Below are 18,803 nucleotides of genomic sequence, written 5' to 3'. Positions count from 1 at the left end.
CCATGTTTAATCACTTAGTTTGTACTCTCATTTTGTTTTAATATTGAAAAATATTGGTGCCTCAAGGACAATGACAAGAGTTTTAGGATTGTAGAAATTGGAAAATTTTTATTTATTTTTGTAATGAAAATTTTCTGTGAGTTCCACTGATGGCATGAAAACTTTTTCAGGTGGTGAAATTAAAAGGCCAAGTGCTGTCTGTCATGTTCCGGTTCCGGTCTAAGAACCAAGAATGGCTCTGGATGAGAACCAGCTCCTTTACTTTCCAGAACCCTTACTCAGATGAAATTGAGTACATCATCTGTACCAACACCAATGTGAAGTATGTATTATACAGGAGTGTGAAAAAACTGTTTTTCCTCTGTTCTCACAACACAAAACACTCCTGATGCCTTATGTGGGGGGTAAACAATCAAGCAATAACACAAAAATTAGCCGGGCGTGGTGGCACGCGCCTGTAGTCCCAGCTACTCTGGAAGCTGAGACAGGAGAATCGCTTGAACCTGAGAGGTGGAGGTTGCAGTGAGCTGGGATCACGCCATTGCACTCCAGCCTGGGCAACAGAGCGAGACTCCGTTTCAAAAAAAAAAAGAAAAAAGAAATCAAGCAATCAGTAGTGGACACCAGCTGGGTGTCCTTCTATTCAACTCAGTTCACTATCTACTTGGAGATAGCGTCAAATCCCCCAATTTGTGTATGTAGTACCACAAGACTGCTCCCACTTCTGATGCCAGTTGCAAGCCCCAGGTTGTTTTACCTGTGCATCTGACTGACTAGCTGTCTCCCATGACCCCCTACTTGAGTTCAGTCAATTTGCTTGAATGGCTCAGGGAACATTTACCTTTGTTTACCAGTTTATTATAAAGGATGTTACAAAGGATACTTTGTACATCAGATGAAGAGATAGATAGGGCAAGGTAAGGAGGAAGGAGCGCAGCTTTCAAACTCTTTCTGGGTGGGCCACCCTCCAGGGATCTCCATGTGTTTACCTATCAAGAAGCTCCTCAAACCCAATCCTTTTGGGTTTTAATGGAAATTTCATTATGTAGCCGTGAGTGATTAAATCATTGGCCATTGGTGATCAACTTAACCTTAGGTACCGCTCCCATCCATGAGTTTGAGGGTTAGGGCTAAAAGTCCTAGCCCTCTAATTTTGCCTTGATCTTTCCAGAGACGAGCCCCCATCTTGAAGCTACCTAGGGGTTGCCAGCCCTCAGTCAACTCATTAGCAGACAAAAAGACACTTAACCACACTGAAGATTCCAAAGATTTTAATTGGTAAAAATCCAGGTCCACTTATACATGGATTTTTTTCAGTAAATGTATTGGAAAATTCTTTTGATATTTGTGACAATTTGAAAAACCTGAAAATAAGCTACATAGCCTGGATGTATTGAAAAAATTAGAAAAAGTTGGGCATGTCATGCATGAATGTATTAAATATATATAAATTCTAGTCTATTTTATCATTTACTACCATACAACATATACAAATCTATTATAAAAAGTAAAAATGCTGGCCAGGTGCAGTGGCTCATACCTGTAATCCTATCACTTTATCACTTTGGGATACCGAGTTGAGCAAGTCACTTGAGGTCAGGAGTTCGAGACCAGCCTGGCTAACATGGTGAAACCCTGTCTCTACTTAAAAAAAAAAAAAAAATTAGCTGGGCGTGGTGGCACAATCCTATAGTCCCAGCTACTTGGGAGGTTAAGGCATGAGAATCACTTGAACCTGGGAGGTGGAGGTTGCAGTGAGCTGAGATCGCACCACTGCACTCCAGCCTGGGTGACAGAGAGAGACTCCATCTCAAAAAAAAAAAAAAAAGTAAAAATGTATCACAACGTATACATACGCACCATTTGTACAATGGCACCATTTGTAGTTGAGAGAAATGTAAACAAATGTAAAGATGCAGTTTTAAATCATAACTGCGTAAAGTTAACTATAGTATAGACTGTACTATTGTAATAATTTGGTAGCCACCTCCTATTGCTCAATTGTTGCCAGTCTGCTTAAAATGCTGTGTGATGCTAATCATCTCTTCATGAGCAATTCACTCCAGTAAATTGCATATTGCAGTAAAAAGTGAAATCTCATGGTTCTTGCATATTTTTCATCGTGTTTAGTGCAATACTGAAACCTTGAATAACATTTGGGAACAGTATGAAGTGCCACTAGTGATGCTGGAAGTCTTCCCAAGAAGCAGGGAAAAGTCATGACATTATAAGAAAAAGGTGAATTGCTTGATATGTACTGTAGAATGAAGTCTGCAGCTGTGGTTGCTTGCCACTTCATATAGATGACTCATCTTGTAAGATGATATAAGCTTATGATAACGATAAATACAGTACAGTGCTGTAAATGCGTTTTCTCTTCCTTATGATTTTCTTAATAACATTTTCTCTTTAGCTTTATTGTAAGAATACAGTACATAATACATACAACATACAAAACATGTTCAACTGTTTATGTTATCGGTAAGGCTTCTGGCCAACAGTAGGCTATTAGTAGTAACGTTTTGGGAGAGTCAGAAGTTACAGTCAAATTTTCGATGGCACAGGGGTCGGTGCCCCTAGCCTCCATGTTCAGCAATCAGTTGTATTTCATAATATCACATAGGCATTTTCCAGTGTTGGGATTTCTAATGTACCAACTCTTCTTAGTCTTATCAAGCTATCCCTTTCTCCTCTACTTTTCTAGTATTAAACACCATTAGTTTGAAGTTCCTCATTTTCAAGCTTATAGGATTTGGGATAGTTGATCAGAGTAGAGTAAGGTTTTATTTGTTTTGTTTTGTTTTGTTTTTTCAGACAGGGTCTTGCTCTGGCACCCAGGCTGGAATGCAGTGGTGTGATCATGGCTCACTGCATCTTGAACCTCCCAGTCTCAAGCGATCCTCCCACCTCAGTCCCGAGTAGCTGGGACTACAGACATCCACTAAGACGCCTGGCTAATTTTTGCATTTTTTGTAGAGATGGGATTTTTCCATGTTGCAGAGTCTGGTCTTAAACTCCTGGGCACAGGCAGTCCATCTTCCTCCCAAAGTGCTAGGATCACAGGCGTAAGCCACTGCACCTGGCCAGAGTAAGATTTTACAAACAATAATTCAGAGACCAGGTCCTGAGATGGAAGGGTTTAGTTTCAATTCTATGTATCAACTCTTTCTGGAAAGGATTATGTTTTGTACACCAGTTTATTGCTCTAGTCTGACAGGATTTTCCTCTGGAGCAGGGGTAGGCAAGCTCTTTCTGTAAGTGGGGCTAGATAGTAAATATTTTAGGCTTTGTGGGCCATGTGGTCTTTATTCCACCTACTCAACTCTGCTGTAGCATGAAAACAGTCACAGACAAATGAAAGAATGTGGCCGTGTTCCAGTAAATCTTTATTTAGAAAAACAGGCAGTGGGCCTTATTTAGTCAGTTTTCTTCAGAGCATAGCTACATCCTCCTCTTTCATTAGTTACTGTTCCTCTCTTTTGCACTTTTCTATTTGAGTTTTCTTTCTCAGTTTCTTTTTAAAAAAGTTTTATGAGATATATTTCACATACCATACACCTCACCCATTTAAAATATACAGTGTTTTTTAGTATATCACATAGTTATGTAACTCTTACTGCAGTCTAATTTCAGAATATTTTCATTCCCCCAAAAGAAATTCTAGATCAGTTAACAGTCATTCCCTGTTCTTTCACCCAGCTCTGAAATTCTGTATAACTATGAATCTGTTGTCTTTATAAATTTGTCTATTCTAGACATTTCGTATGAATGGAATCATAGACTTTGTAGTTCCTTTGCAACTGCCTCTTTTACTTAGCATAATGTTTACAGAGGTTATCTGTACTGATACATGTTGTAGCATGTATCAGTACTTCATTTCTTTTTATTGCCAAATAAGATTTCATTGTATGCATATACCACATACTGTCTGTATGTTTGTTAATGGACATTTGGTTGTTTCTACTTCTTGGTTATCAAAAATGCTTCCATATGTAAAATAGGGATAAGGAACTGAAAAAATGCTTTCATGAATATTTGTTTACTAGTTTTTGTTTTTATTCTCTTGAATTCCACCCAGGAGTGGAATTGCTGGCCACATAGTAACTCTGTTTTACCTTTTGAGGAACTGCCAAACTGTTTTCCAAAGCTGCCCCATCATTTTGCATTCCCAGGAGCAGTGTACAAGGGCTCTGATTTCTCCACATCCTTGTTAACACTTGTTATTGTCTTTTATTATAGCTGTCTAGTAGGTATCAATTGTCAGGTTATCACCTTGCCATTTAATCTTTTTTTTCTGTAGAATTGGCCTTGAATCCACCTCTTGAAGATCAGATTATGACTACTTAGCAAGTATGAATAATACCTAGTGACAACAGTATTGTCCAATTCAGTCTTTAGAACTTGTGAAGTTTAATTATTTGCTAACTAACTTAGTATAACAGAGTGGATTGAGTTAGAAATTTTTATTAACTTAGGACTCAAGTGGATGGTCATGGTCATTGTAGTTCTTTATTTTTGTCTTTTCGTATCTTTATATTACCACAACAGCCATCATTTTTGTGTTTCCATTTTGTTTAAATTTTAAAAAATTTAAGTCGTTTTAAGGACTTGAGTTTCTGGAAATAATTGCTTTCTCCATGTTTATGTGTCATTTTCCCTACCATGATTAATTTTAATTAGCTTTTAGGGATTTTTTTGTTTGTTTCATTGAGACAGTGTCTCACTCTGTCACCCAGGCTGGACTGCGGTGGCGCTATCTCAGCTCACTGCAACCTCTGCCTCCCAGGCTCAAGCGATCCTCCCACCTGTCTCCTGAGTATCTGGGACTACAGGAGCCCACCACCATGCCTGCTAATTTTTGTATTTTTTATAGAGACGGGGCTTCACCATGTTGCCCAGGCTGGTCTCAAACTCCTGAGCTCAAGCAATCCACTGTGCCTCAGCCTCCCAAAGTGCCAGGATTACAGGTGTAAGCCACCATGGCTGGCCAGTATTTTATTTTTAAATAAATATTCTTTATAGAAAATGTGGAAAGTATTGAAAAATACAGAGAGAAGGAATAAAATTCTCACACTCCAGATAGTCTTTGTTGATGTACAGTGTACGTACTTTCAGTTTTTTACCTATGCTTTTAAAAAATACTTTATATGAATATATACACACATCCACAACAACCAGGTTTTGAATACCTAGAAGGAGTTAGAACCCAACAAGATGACCCCTGTGTCATAGAACATAGTTTCTATTTGCTGAAACTGACATCCTAGATTAACTGTAGGATTGGACTTTAATGAAGGATTTATTGATTGTTCCACCTACAGATGAATCTATAGAGCTTTACATACAGAATCTGATTCTTCTCTTTCTCTCTCTCTCCCCACTTCCTCCCCCTCCACCCCCTCTTTACCGTCTACTCTGTTTTCCTAGGAACTCTAGCCAAGAACCACGGCCTACACTCTCCAACACAATCCAGAGGCCACAACTAGGTCCCACAGCTAATTTACCCCTGGAGATGGGCTCAGGACAGCTGGCACCCAGGTAAGAAAGGGTGAAATAATCATCTGTTGAGCAGTCACCCAGGGGGTGGTCATTTGCAATCCCATATATTTTTTGTTTGGTTGGTTAATTTTTTTTTTTCTTTTTTTGAGAAGGAGTTTTGCTCTCATTGCCCAGGCTAGATGGAGTACAATGGCACAGTCTAGGCTCACTGTGACCTCCGCCTCCTGGGTTCAAGCGATTCACCTGCCTCAGCCTCCCAAATAGCTGGGATTACAGGTGCCTGCCACCACCCCCCGCTAATTTTTTGTATTTTTAGTAGAGACGGGGTTTTGCCATGCTGGCCAGGCTGGTGTCGAACTCCTAACCTCAGGTGATCCACCTGCTTCAGCCTCCCAAAGTGTTGGGATTACAGGCGTGAGCCACCATGCCCGGCCTGTTTAATTTGTTTTAAGGTTCTTTCTCCAGATTCTTTAAAAAAAATTTTTTTTTTTCTATTTCTCTTCTCAACTGTAGGCAGCAGCAACAGCAAACAGAATTGGACATGGTACCAGGAAGAGATGGACTGGCCAGCTACAATCATTCCCAGGTGAGTTGTGTCCTCTTCGTTGAAGAGGGTAGGGAGTATTTACTTAGGAAGTGTTCTCCAGTACTAGTTAGAATGTACATATGTTTTATATGAATTTTAGGGTTATTGTCATGTTAAATCTTTAATGGTTATTTTTATCATTGTATTCCACAGGTGGTTCAGCCTGTGACAACCACAGGACCAGAACACAGCAAGCCCGTTGAGAAGTCAGATGGTTTATTTGCCCAGGATAGAGATCCAAGATTTTCAGAAATCTATCACAACATCAATGCGGGTATGTTTCCTTCTCCTTATCCTTTTAAATTCTCATTTAGATCACTTACTGATGGGCATGCCACTGCACAATCAGTAATCTTCCAGTGTTTTTCCACTTAATCATAATACCACCTGAGTCAATAGGAACTTGCTGAACTAATATACTACAGCCCCTTGACTGGCCCTCCCCCTACTCCTTTTGGTCCACAGATCAGAGTAAAGGCATCTCCTCCAGCACTGTCCCTGCCACCCAACAGCTATTCTCCCAGGGCAACACATTCCCTCCTACCCCCCGGCCGGCAGAGAATTTCAGGTGAGCCCCGTATATATGTGCTGCTTTACAGGGCCCTGAGGGATTCAGCTGCTGAATCCAAATTTTATTCTTCCCTTGCTTTCTCTGGTTATTTCAGAAAAAGCAGTGAAGCTTGTAGGGCCTAGCGTGAGGCAAACAAGCTGCTTTTCTTCCTCCTATTTCTTTGCACCTGTCCTATTGCCATGTTCTAGGCTCCATCTCTGTGTGTCCTGGTCAGTGTGTGACTGTCAGTCTTTCTTGTCTTTTCCAAATTGTTACCAAATTTTCCTTAACCTGCAGGAAGTCAAGGGGATCTAGGGATAGCACTAGATTGTCCTTTGATTCCTAGCTTCTGTGATAAATCTATCCTTTTAATCTTTTACCTCATTTATTCACTCCTAGGAATAGTGGCCTAGCCCCTTCTGTAACCATTGTCCAGCCATCAGCTTCTGCAGGACAGATGTTGGCCCAGATTTCCCACCACTCCAACCCCACCCAAGGAGCAGCCCCAACTTGGACCCCTACCACCCGCTCAGGCTTTTCTGCCCAGGTAAAACTTACCATCTGTTTGTTCCCTGTGTATTATTTTTTGTTTGTTTGGGCTTTTTTCCATATGTAAAATCAGTGTTTTCTATTTTAAATACTTTCTCCCCAACTCCTGTTCTCCAGTTTCCAATTTCCATCTTTGTTGAGAGTAGCTAATTAAAAATCACAGATAATAAAAAAAATCTCAGTAGAGTCTGTAGTTTTCACCTTAAATCAGAATTGCTCACTTGGAACGTTTTGAGCATGTCTGATTTTCAGATTTGTTTTGGAGTAAATTCTAAGATGTTTCCTCTTTGTTTATTACTCCATACAGCAGGAACAAAGGAGAAAATTAATGACTAACTTACAGTGATGTCTGTTTACAAAAAAGTTAAAAAAAAATTTTTTTTTTTGAGACGGAGTCTTGCTCTGTCGCCCAGGCTAGAGTGCAGTGGTGCGATCTTGGCTCACTGCAAGCTCTGCCTCCCGGGTTCACACCATTCTCCTGCCTCAGCCTCCTGAGTAGCTGGGACTTGTACAAGCGCCCACTACCGCGCCTAATTTTTTTTTTTTTTTTTTTTTTTTTTGTATTTTTAGTAGAGACGGGGTTTCACCATGTTAGGATGGTCTCGACCTCCTGACCTCGTGATCCGCCCACCTTGGCCTCCCAAAGTGCTGGGATTACAGGCGTGAGCCACCGCGCCTGGCTGAAAAATTCTTTTTTTTTTTTTGAGACGGAGTCTCGCTTTGTTGCCCAGGCTCTGGAGTGCAGTGGCGTGATCTCGGCTTACTGCAAGCTCCGCTTCCTGGGTTCATGCCATTCTCCTGCCTCAGACTCCCGAGTAGCTGGGACTACAAGGTGCTCGCCACCATGCCCGGCTGATTTTTTGTATTTTTAGTAGAGATGGAGTTTCACCGTGTTAGCCAAGATGGTCTTGATCTCTTGACCTCGTGATCCGCCCGCCTCGGCCTCCCAAAGTGCTGAAATTACAGGCATGAGCCACCTCACCCAGCTGAAAAAGTCTTACATAATATTCATATATATAATGCACAGTAAATACATTGTCTAAAGAAAGATTCTTTAATATTACTATATATTTATGTTATACAAGTAATAGTTTTAAAAAGTCAAAACCAAAAGCAGGCTCCAGAATGTTATATGCAATATGATCTCAATTGTGAACAAAATGCATGAGAAAATAGAAACTGGAAGAAATTATCTAAACATGTTAACCATGGAATTATGAATGATTCTTATTTTCTTTATATTTTCCTTCACTTTCCGAATATTCTATAATGCATATACACAACTCTCGTGAGAAAATAGTTTTTATAAAAAATACATCATTAGGAACAAATGAATGCAGAACAGACTGAATAATGGTGCAGAGTATTTTTTCTCTGCATATGGTACTTTTGTTATTGTTGTTTGTTTTTTTGAGACAGAGTCTCGCTCTGTTGCCCAGGCTAGAGTGCAGTGGCACAATCTTGGCTCACTGCAACCTCTGTCTCCCGGGTTCAAGTGATTCTCCTGCCTCAGCCTCCTGGGTTGCTGGGATTACAGGCACGTGCCACCATGCCCAGCTAATTTCTATATTTTTAGTAGAGACGGGGGTTTCACCATGTTGGCCCGGCTGGTCTCGAACTCCTCACCTCAGGTGATCTGCCTGCCTCGGCCTCCCAAAGTGCTGGGATTACAGGCATGAGCCACGAGCCACCCCGCCGGGCCTGCATATAATACTTTACTGTTATGAATGCCTCTAGTTTTATATAACTTCATAGTTTATAAGATGCTTTCATTTAATTCATACAACTTTTATTAATCCCATAGTTCATTGTTTTTTGTATTTTTATCTCAGCTGCCTAAAAAATAGTGTCGAGAGATTGAGAGTTAATTGGAAGAAATATACAGTAGGAAATAAGTGATGAGCTTGGTTCAGAAGGATGCAGTGATTGACAGTGTTGACTCTCATAGGCATGGTATGTGCAATGATGTTAATGCTGTATTTGTTCTGTATCTCCTCTCCATCTCTCTTTAGCAGGTGGCTACCCAGGCTACTGCTAAGACTCGTACTTCCCAGTTTGGTGTGGGCAGCTTTCAGACTCCATCCTCCTTCAGCTCCATGTCCCTCCCTGGTGCCCCAACTGCATCGCCTGGTGCTGCTGCCTACCCTAGTCTCACCAATCGTGGATCTAACTTTGGTGAGTCCAGACCATAAGGAGAGTAACAGGAAAATCGCACCGCTAAAGAGAAAGGATTTAGTAGTTAAAGTTGTTTGCCTGTGTTCTGGGTACACTGACCTGATTGCAGGGAAATGCAAGGTGACAATCTATTTAGAATTTAAAACCTACCAGCGGGCGCAGTGGCTCACACCTGTAATACCAGCACTTTGGGAGGCTGAGGCAGGCGGATCACTTGAGGTTGGGAGTTCAACCCCAGCCTGACCAACATGGAGAAACCCTGTCTCTACCGGGCGTGGTACCGCATGCCTGTAATCCCAGCTACTTGGGCGGCTGAGGCAGGAGAATCGCTTGAACCTGGGAGGCGGAGGTTGCGGTGAGCTGAGATCGCGCCTTTGCACTCCAGCCTGGGCAACAAGAGCGAAACTCCGTCTCAAAAAAAATAATAAATAAATAAATAAAAATAAAAATAAAAAAAACTACCCACATGAAAAATACTTTAGAAAAAAAACTACCCACATGAAAAATACTATAACAAAAATCATGTAAATTTTTATACATTTAATAGTATGCACATTTAACCTAAATGAGTAAAGAACTCTATGGAAAGGATGCCTGGAGAAGAATAATTAATTTAGGGCTGAGTTTTGAGATAGAAAAGGCATTGATTGGCAGAGAGAAGGACAGAGTTATCCTAGGTAAAATTAATGGCTTACCTATAGTTGTTTACTTGTGGCATTAGTACACAATGGAATTGTGTAGATTGGAGTTGTTTATTCTTCCTTGCTGTATTTCTAGCTCCTGAGACTGGACAGACTGCAGGACAATTCCAGACACGGACAGCAGAGGGTGTGGGTGTCTGGCCACAATGGCAGGGCCAGCAGCCTCATCATCGTTCAAGTTCTAGTGAGCAACACGTTCAACAACCGTCAGCACAGCAACCTGGCCAACCTGAGGTCTTCCAGGTAAGAGAGTGAAAAGACTTTCAAAAATTAGAAGCTGGGAGAGAAAGGGTCCAGGAGGAGGAGAGACAGTGAAGGAAGCATGCCTGAATTGAGGTGTTTGGTTGGGGGTATATGTGAGAAGACAGAGAGGGATAAATGTAGGGATCACTGTCAGTTATTGAAAAGATTGCGGAAGCTAGATGCAGTGGTGCTTGTGTATATAATGTCAGCCCCTTAGAAGGCTGAAGCAGGGGATCACTTGAGGCCATGAGTTCAAAGCCAGGCTGAGCAACTAGCCTGATCCTGTCCCTGTCAAACAAACAAAAAAGGAGTATGAATTGAGTGTGATACATACCATTTAACCAGAACAGACAAATTTAGCACTATAGGAAGATGCCAAAGAAAGTTACTTTAGCTCATTCAAATAGCTCCACATACCTAAGTCACAGTAGCTTTGGGTTTAAAAGAGACAGAATGATTAAAAATAAAAAGTAGTGCTCGCTTCAGCAGCATATATACTAAAATTGGAATGAATATAGAGAAGATTAGCATGGCCCCTGTGTAAGGGTGACACACAAATTCATGAAGTGTTCCATTTAAAAAATTATAAGAAGTAAATGAAATAGAACATAATGATTATAGCCATAATGGTCTATTTACACAAGTCTTGAGGGACTGCAAGAGTGAATGGAGTAATCTTAGGCAGGACAAAGGAAGAGCTGGCTTAAAGCAAAGATTGAAAGAAAGCAAAACAGGTCTTGGTGGAAAACAAGATAAGAGACTCCATAAATGTCTATAGGGGGTTATATGAAATACAGCAAGCAGATTTTTCTCCCTTTGAAAATATTGAGAACTAGGAAAAGGAAAAAGGTGGAACTGTAGGAGGAAGACAGAAGGGATTAGGAAAAAAGGCTGCGATCTAAAGGAGTCAAAGTTGTTGGAAGTAAGGAAGGCTAAGAGCTCAGCACAGCAAAGACTCGGGGTCAGGAATGGTAGTGCAGGGGAATGGTGGAGTAGAACGTGCTAAGTGTAAGAGATCAAGGTGTGTGACCCAAACTTAATCTTTTTCTTTTATCAGGAGATGCTGTCCATGCTGGGAGATCAGAGCAACAGCTACAACAATGAAGAATTCCCTGATCTAACTATGTTTCCCTCCTTTTCAGAATAGAACTATTGGGGTGAGGATAAGGGGTGGGGGAGAAAAAAATCACTGTTTGTTTTTAAAAAGCAAATCTTTCCGTAAACAGAATAAAAGTTCCTCTCCCTTCCCTTCCCTCACCCCTGACATGGACCCCCTTTCCCTTCTGGCTGTTCCCCTGCTCTGTTGCAAATGCAAATGTTACAAAAGGTAACATTTGTAGAAGAAATGGAATGAATCTCCAAGGCTCTTAGGACTCCCTGAAAATTTGAGGCTGGGTGAAGTTAAAACACCTTTCCTTATGTCTCCTGACCTGAAATTGTATAGTGTTGATTTGTGCTAAGATCAAGAGTCAGGTTAGAAGAACCTGACATCCACTGTTTGCCTTGGATAGTATGGCTTGTTTTTGGAAAGAAATTCTGAAGAGAGTGGAGGAGAGGAGAAATGTCCTCATATATGAGGACCATGAAACATGGTAGGTGTATATGGGGCTTTAGCAAGTGAGCATAGGCTCTTTTTGCTGCCTGTGAGCAATCCCTCTGGAAAGAAACGTGAGTAAGTGAGAGAGTGTGTATGTGTGTGTACGTGTATGTGTGTGTGTGTGTGCGCGTGCACGTGCGTCTGTATTTCAGTCTTTCTCCTATTAGGGAGTTATGCAAAATTTGTCCCCGATTTTACCTTTGTCTTTCTGTGTACTTTTCAAAGAGTCCTAAGGAGTTAAATCTTCCAGGTATTTTCCACTTAGTATTGCAGCCAAAGAATATTTAAATAAATGTCTTTGCTGCGCTTGCATCCATGCCCAGCCAATATACAACTGTAAAGCAAATATAGAAAGTCGGCTGTTGATACGGTTGTCTGTTATCGAACACATTCAGTGATAAAGCTGAGTTACTCCTGCTTTTGGTGCTCTCACCTTATCTGGAAGATCTGCAAACATTACCTAAATAGGCTGGCAAGATAAACACTTTCTGGAACCTGAGACTTGGCCATAAAGATAATGCTGCATTTTTCTGTCAGAATCACATATGATGTGTGTTCTGTAGAGGTTATTTCTTCATGGAAACTCAACTTCTTGGATTAGCCGTCCCAGTGAAAATCCTCATTGTTGGAGTGTAAACCAAATACGAAGCCCTCTTGCAAAGTAGCCTCTTTCATCCCATACTCAAAATACCCAGTTTAGCAAGAAACGGAGATTTAAGTCTCTCTGGCCCTAAGAGGTTTTTCCTCTTTGCTCCCTCCAATCTTGAGATTGGGTTTTTTTTTTTTTTTTTTTTTTTGAGACGGAGTCTCGCTGTCGCCCAGGCTGGAGTGCAGTGGCGTGATCTCGGCTCACTGCAGGCTCCGCCCCCTGGGGTTCACGCCATTCTCCTGCCTCAGCCTCCCGAGTAGCTGGGACTACAGGTGCCCGCCACCTCGCCTGGCTAATTTTTTTGTATTTTTTTTAGTAGAGACGGGGTTTCACCGTGTTAGCCAGGATGGTCTCGATCTCCTGACCTCGTGATCCGCCCGCCTCGGCCTCCGAAAGTGCTGGGATTACAGGCGTGAGCCACCGTGCCCGGCCATGAGATTGGGTTTTGCTTCAGAGTGCAAGTTTCATAATTCCATATGATAGATGGGGCCTGGACACCCATCTCAGCAGGGTCACTTGGTAATTAACAATAGCCATATAAATGCGGATACAGGTTACTACCCTCACCCTTTACCTTCCTCAGGTAACAGTTGTAGATACCAGCTTTTTTTTTTTTTTTTAATTGGCTTTGGCCAGTAGCTAAAGTGCAAGACTGAATTAATGAGATATATTAAATGTAGTCATAGGGGACTGAGGAGCAAGGATGGCCTCGAAGAGGCCAAAAGAATGTCCATTTGCTGGGTTTCCCTTTCTTATGTCTCCAATCTGGTGCCAGGTAGTGGAGTAAAAAAGGAGACAGTTTATTTTTTTATTCTATGTGCACACTTACAGTATACATATATATTTATATGACAGTTTATGAAACCAAAAAGTTGAGTTTCCAATGGAACCCGTGTTTTTTAATAATCGACTGTTTTTAAATGTGATCAGGACTATAATATTGTACAGTTATAGGGCTTTTGGGGAAGGGGAGGATAGCGAGAAGATGCTCTGGGGGTTTTGTTTTTGCTTTTCCTTCAGGGTTTTATTTTTGATTGTTTTGTTTTCTTGTTGGCCATTTCTGTATTGCTGGCATCTGTGCCAAGCTTTACAGTGGCAAAAATAATGACATGTAGCAAAGATTTTCAAACAAATTATTTTTTCCTTTTGTAAAATTTCTTGTGTTGTGTGATCTTGATTGCGGCTTTATCATTCCTTTCCAGTTAATGAACAACAGGCACCCACAACTAGAGGAATCTATAGTTTAAGCTCCAGACATACAAACATAAGGCACATTGTGTCTTTAATTTCAGGAATCAGAAATCATAGGGTTCTGATCACATTGCACGCCTCCCCCTCACTTGTCCTCCTGATCCTGACACATTCTGAGTAACATCAGCAGGAATGCTCTGACCATGAGGTGGGGGTTTTGGGGTGGGCGTTGCCCGGGTTCTTGGGAGAGAGGGGAAGAATTGGGACTTGAAAACCACTAGGGCACATCTGGATGCCTTCCCCCAGTATGTCCTTTTCTGGATTAAAATGAGTGAAATTTAAACTGTTCAAGTCTGGACCTGGTTTCCCTCTAGGAGACTATGTTGGTTCATTAGCAACTTTTTTTTTGTGAGAGATGGAGTCTCGCTCTGTTACCCAGGCTGGAGTGCAGTGGCACCATCTTGGCTCACTGCAACCTCTGCCCCTTGGGTTCAAGCAATTCTCCTGCCTCAGCTTCCCAGGTAGCTGGGACTACAGGTATGCGCCACCATGCCCAGCTAATTTTTGTATCTTTTTTTAGTAGAGATGGGGTTTCACTATAGGTTGGCCAGGCTAGTCTCGAACTCCTGACCTCAGGTGATCCACATGCTTTGGCTTCCAAAGGCCTGGGATTACAGGGGTGAACCACCACGCCTAGCCCATTAGCAGCTCTTAAAATCCAGAGGCATAAGCCTGTATTCTTGAGGGTTTATGCATGGAATCCAGCTAGAAACTGAGTCTATTACAGATCCCATTTATCCTTTCTATTCCAAGAAGCCTTTTTTCCTCCTTCTCCACATCTGTTTATGGAAGAAAATGAAGTTTGGGGTGTGGTTTGAGGACTCAGCTAGATTCTTATGATCTGTCACATGCCTGGATGTTGGGGAAGCATTTGGAGAAGCTCATGTGACTTGTCCTAGATTGGGGATTTTAATTGAGACGTGATGTTTATCGGGCATCCCACCACCTGAGAGTTTTAGCAACAGAGTCACATGTGAGTCCATCAGAACTTATGGCATTGATTCAAGTGCTGTCATAAATAACCAGGACTGCTGTTTTTGGTTACTTTTAAAGACAGTTTCATCTGGACTTTCTGAGCATATCCTCCTTCAGCAAAACCACATGAGGCTGGGAAAACTGTTCTTCTGCCTGGAAGTAATGACAACTTGCAACCAACAAGCTTATAAAAATACAAAGAATTCTGGAGCCTATGGCTTCCAGTACATTATTCTTTTATAGCCTTTTATGTTCATTACCGCATCCCAGAGGTGAGAGTCAGACACAAATTTGAAAATAGGTTTCAATGTTGGAGAGGTAAATCATAGCAGGAAAGGAGTAGGAAAAGATGTAATCCCCCAATATTAAAATAAAGATACTGAAGGATGGGAGAGACTAGGGCTGTGTCCTTTTACTCTCCAAAAGAGAAAGTAAGCTCCTATTTGAGTCAATAGATATTGAGGTCTTGTTATTTGCCACCAAAGACAAGTCTTGTGAGACTAAATACCTAGTAATTCCCTACCCTGGCACACATGCTACACACACAGAAACACTACAGATCCACTGCCTCCTTCCCTCCTCCCTACCCTTCCTTCTCTCAGCATTACTATCCCCGCCTCCTCCTCTTACCCAAATTTTCCAGCCGACCACTGGAGCTGACTTCCGCAATCCCGATGGAATAAGTCTAGCACCCCTGATGGTGTGCCCACACTTTGCTGCCGAAACGAAGCCAGACAACAGATTTCCATCCGCAGGTAACGTTTGCAACTTCCTAGATCTTTTAGCTTTTCATTCCTGTCAATTCTCTGAGTATTAGGGATGTAGTGACTTGAAGATCACAATAAACTTGTAGCCTCTGCAGATGAAAACAGAGATGCACTTCTCAGGTCATTCCCTGGCTAAATAAAATCTGCCTGGAAATCTGTAGGATTCCTTGTATGGTTTATATATATACATACATGATTGTTAGTAAAAGCAAAGTATAGAGGGAATCATTTGCCCATCCTTCAAGAGTGGCCTTTCTGCAGCGTTTTCTACTTTGGCCAACAAGGATCAAAAGGGTTAACTCCTTAGGAGGAGGAGAGTGGTATGGGGGAGGTGGTAGCTCAGTGCTTCCTATTCACTGAGACATCTCAAAGCCCTTAACACTCTAGTTTTTAAATGTCCTACTGGACATTTTGCCAGTTTGCAAAATTACGTGTAAATGGACTATAAGCAATTGTGTAAGCCATATGTCATGCTGCAGGCTGCAAATTATTCTTAAAATGGAGGATTTGTAATTAAGAAAGTCAATGCAAGAAATGAGTGACGCTAACTAGAGTAAACTTATGAAAAGCTGTGAATTTCATCCTCATAGAACATTGCTTTTCAGTCTGAACATTCTTCTAACAAACCTCGGATCTGAGGCTTCTTGTCCTTTGCGGCAGCCACAGTGGGTTTTTTTTGTTAGGGGAAAAAAAACCTTGCCCGCAGCATCTGGTTAAGATTAGGGCAGTTTCCTGCCTAAGGAGGGAGGGGAGAGAAAAAGGAGAAAGAAATGCATAAGGAGAATGAGGAGATATAAAATGTCTCAGAAAACAGGAAACATTGTCATATTTTCCCTTGTCCTCTTCTGACAAGATCTGGGAAAGTACTAGAATTTAGGCAAGAAAGAGAAGAATGCCTCGAAGAAATGATCAGGAAGCAAAACTTAGACTGAAATCTCCCCTTTGCGTATTCTGAACCCCACTACCACCTTGCTCTTTGTCTGTCTCTAAGCTTGCTAGGGACCCTGGAGGAAACAGGCACTGAGCCCATTCTGATTGTCCAGTTTCTATCCCATTTCTGGTTGTGTACCTGTGTGTGTGTGTGAGAGAGAGAGAGAGAGAGAGTGCGTGTGTTGGCTAAATCTCCCGAGAGAGAGAGAGAGAGAGAGAGAGAGAGAGAAATGGCTAAATCTCCCTAGATCAAAGTCCTTGGAACCAGATGTACCAGCACCCTATCTAAACACAGGCCCCTCCTGACTATCATTGTTTTATCACCTTTTTTCCGTCTACCTTCCTCTTCCTCATAAACCCTAGTTTTCCTCTGTTTCCCTGCCAAATGGAAGAGTTTTCCCTAATTACACTCTTCTGCAGGATGTGGGGGCTCAAGGTTCTGCTGCTACCTGTGATGAGCTTTGCTCTGTACCCTGAGGAGATACTGGACACCCACTGGGAGCTATGGAAGAAGACCCACAGGAAGCAATATAACAACAAGGTGCCTGGTGTCCTGGAGGGGGCATGGCAGGAAGGCTGAGACCTGAGCTCTCCCATCTTAGCTTCCAGACTCCCTTCTTCAATCCAAATGCTTTATTCCAAGCAGATCAGTCCCTCTTCCCTAGCTCATGTTAACATACGGTTTTCATTCCTATGCTTCAAATCATCCGCTGTCAAACTGTATCCTTCCTTTGCTTTATAAGTGTGTTACATTTTTCTTTTGGGAACAGTTCTAAGATTAATGCTATTAATCTATAAACAATTTTTCTGTCTCTCCAGAGCTTTGTGTTGTATTTGTTTACATATTATCTCTTCTTGCAGGCTCTTAATAATTCCATGGTTAGTTCCCCAACTAAACTGTAAACTTTTATGATTGTGAGTTTCCTTTATTCTCCTAAAACCCTTCACAATATTACATATGTAACTACACAGTCTATGCAAGTACTGACTATGCTTTGTTTAGGTGGATGAAATCTCTCGGCGTTTAATTTGGGAAAAAAACCTGAAGTATATTTCCATCCATAACCTTGAGGCTTCTCTTGGTGTCCATACATATGAACTGGCTATGAACCACTTGGGGGACATGGTAAGTATAGCTTCACCTCCTGTCCCACCTGCACCATTTGCTTTAGTTCCCTGCTGATGCCTGGCCTCTTTCTTCTTTGTCTCAGACCAGTGAAGAGGTGGTTCAGAAGATGACTGGACTCAAAGTACCCCCATCTCATTCCCGCAGTAATGACACCCTTTATATCCCAGACTGGGAAGGTAGAGCCCCAGACTCTGTTGACTATCGAAAGAAAGGCTATGTTACTCCTGTCAAAAATCAGGTACTCTCCTTTCTTCTGGGTGTGCATATGTAATCTGGCATGACCTTTTCCTTTTTCTGCTGCTTTGTTCTTGAGGTGAAAGGGCACCAGGAAGAGAGGGCAGGGAATTAAGGTACATCTCCCCATTCCCATTCCTTTATTTAACCTCATTTGTTTCTGTACATTTGGGTTGTTTCTGGTTTTTCTTTTGCTTTTCCTTTTTTTTTTTTTTTTTGAGATTGAATCTCACTGTGTCTCCCAGGGTGGAGTGCAGTGGTGCAATCTTGGCTCACTGTAGCCTACACCTCCCGGGTTCAAGTGATTCTCCTGCCTCAGCCTCCCGAGTAGCTGAGATTACAGGCACGCGCCACTATGCCTGGCTAATTTTTCTGTTTTTATAGAGATGGGGTTTCACCATGTTGGCCAGGATGGTCTTGAACTCCTGACCTCAGGTGATCCACCTGCCTCGGCCTCCCAAAGTGCTGGGATTACAGTCATGAGCCATCACGGCCTGGTTTTTCTTTATTACAAACAACTGCAATAAGCAGCCTTGTGCATATATTTTTGTGCACATGTACAAATATTTGTGCAAAATAAGTCCTAAAATTGGAATTGTTAGGTCACAAATAATCCTTTCCCCCCTAAAAAAAAATTTTTTTTTTTTTTTTGAGACAGAGTCTCTGTCACCCAGGCTGGAGTCCAGTGGCGCAATCATGGCTCACTGCAGCCTCAACCTCTCAGGCTCAAGTGATTCTCCAACCTCAGCCTCCCTAGTAGCTGGGACCAGAGGCACATGCCACCACACCCAGCTAATTTTTTAAAATTTTTTGTAGAGACAGGGTTTTGCCATGCTGCCCAGGCTGGTCTCAAATTCCTGGGCTCAAGCAATCTGCCCGCCTCGGCCTCCCAAAGTGCTAGGATTACAGACATGAGCCACCATGCCCAGACCAAAAAAGTTTTTGCAATCTTACATTCTTACTAGCAT

At 41.9% G+C, this 18,803-nt stretch overlaps 2 protein-coding genes and 1 non-coding gene across 32 annotated transcripts in view; all 3 read left to right on the top strand.

Moving 5' to 3' along the window:
* ARNT (aryl hydrocarbon receptor nuclear translocator) overlaps window positions 1-11,560 on the top strand; it is a 61,864-nt gene extending 50,304 nt beyond the window's left edge. For 14 of the 24 annotated variants that reach the window (XM_063626040.1, XM_063626035.1, XM_063626038.1 and 11 more), the window contains 9 exons: window positions 171-322; window positions 5,428-5,538; window positions 6,013-6,085; window positions 6,239-6,359; window positions 6,551-6,653; window positions 7,035-7,182; window positions 9,197-9,359; window positions 10,137-10,303; window positions 11,361-11,560. In XM_063626040.1, the coding sequence (XP_063482110.1) occupies window positions 171-322; window positions 5,428-5,538; window positions 6,013-6,085; window positions 6,239-6,359; window positions 6,551-6,653; window positions 7,035-7,182; window positions 9,197-9,359; window positions 10,137-10,303; window positions 11,361-11,450 (1,128 nt within the window). In that variant the 3' untranslated portion in view covers window positions 11,451-11,560. The remainder of the gene's footprint in view (window positions 1-170; window positions 323-5,427; window positions 5,539-6,012; window positions 6,086-6,238; window positions 6,360-6,550; window positions 6,654-7,034; window positions 7,183-9,196; window positions 9,360-10,136; window positions 10,304-11,360) is intronic. The other 10 variants (XM_063626036.1, XM_063626034.1, XM_063626039.1 and 7 more) reach the window with 4 other exon arrangements.
* On the top strand, window positions 10,777-10,884 carry LOC134734969 (U6 spliceosomal RNA). The gene has a single exon (XR_010117836.1). It is a non-coding gene; the product is annotated as a U6 spliceosomal RNA (small nuclear RNA).
* Window positions 11,561-15,398: 3,838 nt separating the features above from the next.
* Window positions 15,399-18,803, top strand: part of CTSK (cathepsin K) — a 34,741-nt gene continuing 31,336 nt past the window's right edge. For 5 of the 7 annotated variants that reach the window (XR_010117554.1, XR_010117555.1, XR_010117556.1 and 2 more), the window contains exons 1-3: window positions 16,474-17,013; window positions 17,476-17,598; window positions 17,684-17,839. Coding sequence is in view for 3 of the 7 variants with exons in the window: in XM_063626134.1 (XP_063482204.1) it covers window positions 16,858-17,013; window positions 17,476-17,598; window positions 17,684-17,839 (435 nt within the window). In the remaining 4 variants the exon portion in view is untranslated. Of the gene's footprint in view, window positions 15,531-16,473; window positions 17,014-17,475; window positions 17,599-17,683; window positions 17,840-18,803 lie in introns of those variants that run through there. The other 2 variants (XM_063626136.1, XR_010117557.1) reach the window with 2 other exon arrangements.

The sequence above is a fragment of the Symphalangus syndactylus genome, chromosome 12 (genome assembly GCF_028878055.3).
Source record: "Symphalangus syndactylus isolate Jambi chromosome 12, NHGRI_mSymSyn1-v2.1_pri, whole genome shotgun sequence".
Classification (NCBI taxonomy): domain Eukaryota; kingdom Metazoa; phylum Chordata; class Mammalia; order Primates; family Hylobatidae; genus Symphalangus; species Symphalangus syndactylus.
The sequence above is the reverse complement of the archived record's forward strand: the minus strand, read 5'-3'. Positions and strand labels throughout refer to the sequence as shown.